Here is a 1,054-nt window from a genome sequence, read left to right as displayed (position 1 = left end):
AGCGGGCAGAGGCTCTCAAATCAGGTACCATGAAATGATGTAGAAGATGCTGTCTGTCCATGGTAGGACTGCAGCGCCTCGCTAGAGGAATACCCACGATGACCTTACGTTTCACTTTGTCACAAAACGACCACTGTTTGCTCTGCTCATTGTGAGCCCTTGTCTCTGCGAAATAGTCGTCCCAGGGCTCCCTTCACATCTTTATTCCTCAGAGTGTAAATGAGGGGATTGAGAGTTGGGGTCACTACTGTATAAAACAGGGAGATGAATTTCCCCTGCGTGTGGGAAAAAGAGCTGTTGGGCTGGCCATAGATCATGAGGCCAGTTCCATAGAAGAGAGACACCACTGTCAAGTGGGACCCACATGTCCCCAGGACTTTGCGCCAGGCCTGGGCTGACTTGATCCTTACAACCGCCCTGACTATTAACCCATAAGACATCACTATCAATGATAAGGGCAAGAAGAGCAAGATTAATGAAGCAACAAACACTTGGACCTCGTTGGCATGGACGTCCACACAGGCAAGCTTAATCATTGACGGCACCTCACAGAAGAAATTGTTGATTCGCTGGTGTCCACAACGAGGCAACAGGAGTGTGAGAGTGCAATGCATGAGAGAGTTTCCTAATCCACACAGCCACGCAACCCCTGCCAGAGCCCTGCACACCCGTGGGTTCATCACAGTGGCATAGTGCAGAGGCTTGCAAACAGCAGCACAGCGGTCAAAAGCCATCACCACCAGCAGGACACACTCGGCGGAGCCTGTTGCCAGGAACACATAGAGCTGGACCACACAGCCCAAGACTGTGATGGTCTTGTCTGGTCCCCGGAGGTTCCACAGCAGCTGGGGGACAACACTGGTGGTAAAACAGAGATCAGCTAAGGAGAGGTGGCTGAGGAAGAAGTACATGGGTGTTTTGAGCTTAGAGTCAATGGAGGAGATGAGAATAATGACCGTATTTCCCACCAGGGCCAACAGGTAGCACACCAACACCAGCACGAAGAGGATCTTTTCCAGGTGGGGCTGGTCAGAGAAGCCCACCAGGATGAAGT

At 51.6% G+C, this 1,054-nt stretch overlaps 1 protein-coding gene across 1 annotated transcript; it reads right to left on the bottom strand.

The window, feature by feature from the left end:
- Positions 1 to 146: 146 nt before the first annotated feature.
- On the bottom strand, positions 147 to 1,049 carry LOC101626295 (olfactory receptor 2W3-like; the record flags this gene model as incomplete). Its single annotated transcript, XM_004695692.1, has 1 exon — positions 147 to 1,049. A coding segment is annotated over one exon (903 nt), but the record flags the coding sequence as incomplete, so codon positions are not given.
- Between the last annotated feature and the right edge of the window lie 5 nt (positions 1,050 to 1,054).

The sequence above is a fragment of the Condylura cristata genome, unplaced genomic scaffold (assembly GCF_000260355.1).
Source record: "Condylura cristata isolate star-nosed mole 26May11 unplaced genomic scaffold, ConCri1.0 scaffold00098, whole genome shotgun sequence".
Taxonomy (NCBI): domain Eukaryota; kingdom Metazoa; phylum Chordata; class Mammalia; order Eulipotyphla; family Talpidae; genus Condylura; species Condylura cristata.
The sequence above is the reverse complement of the archived record's forward strand: the minus strand, read 5'-3'. Positions and strand labels throughout refer to the sequence as shown.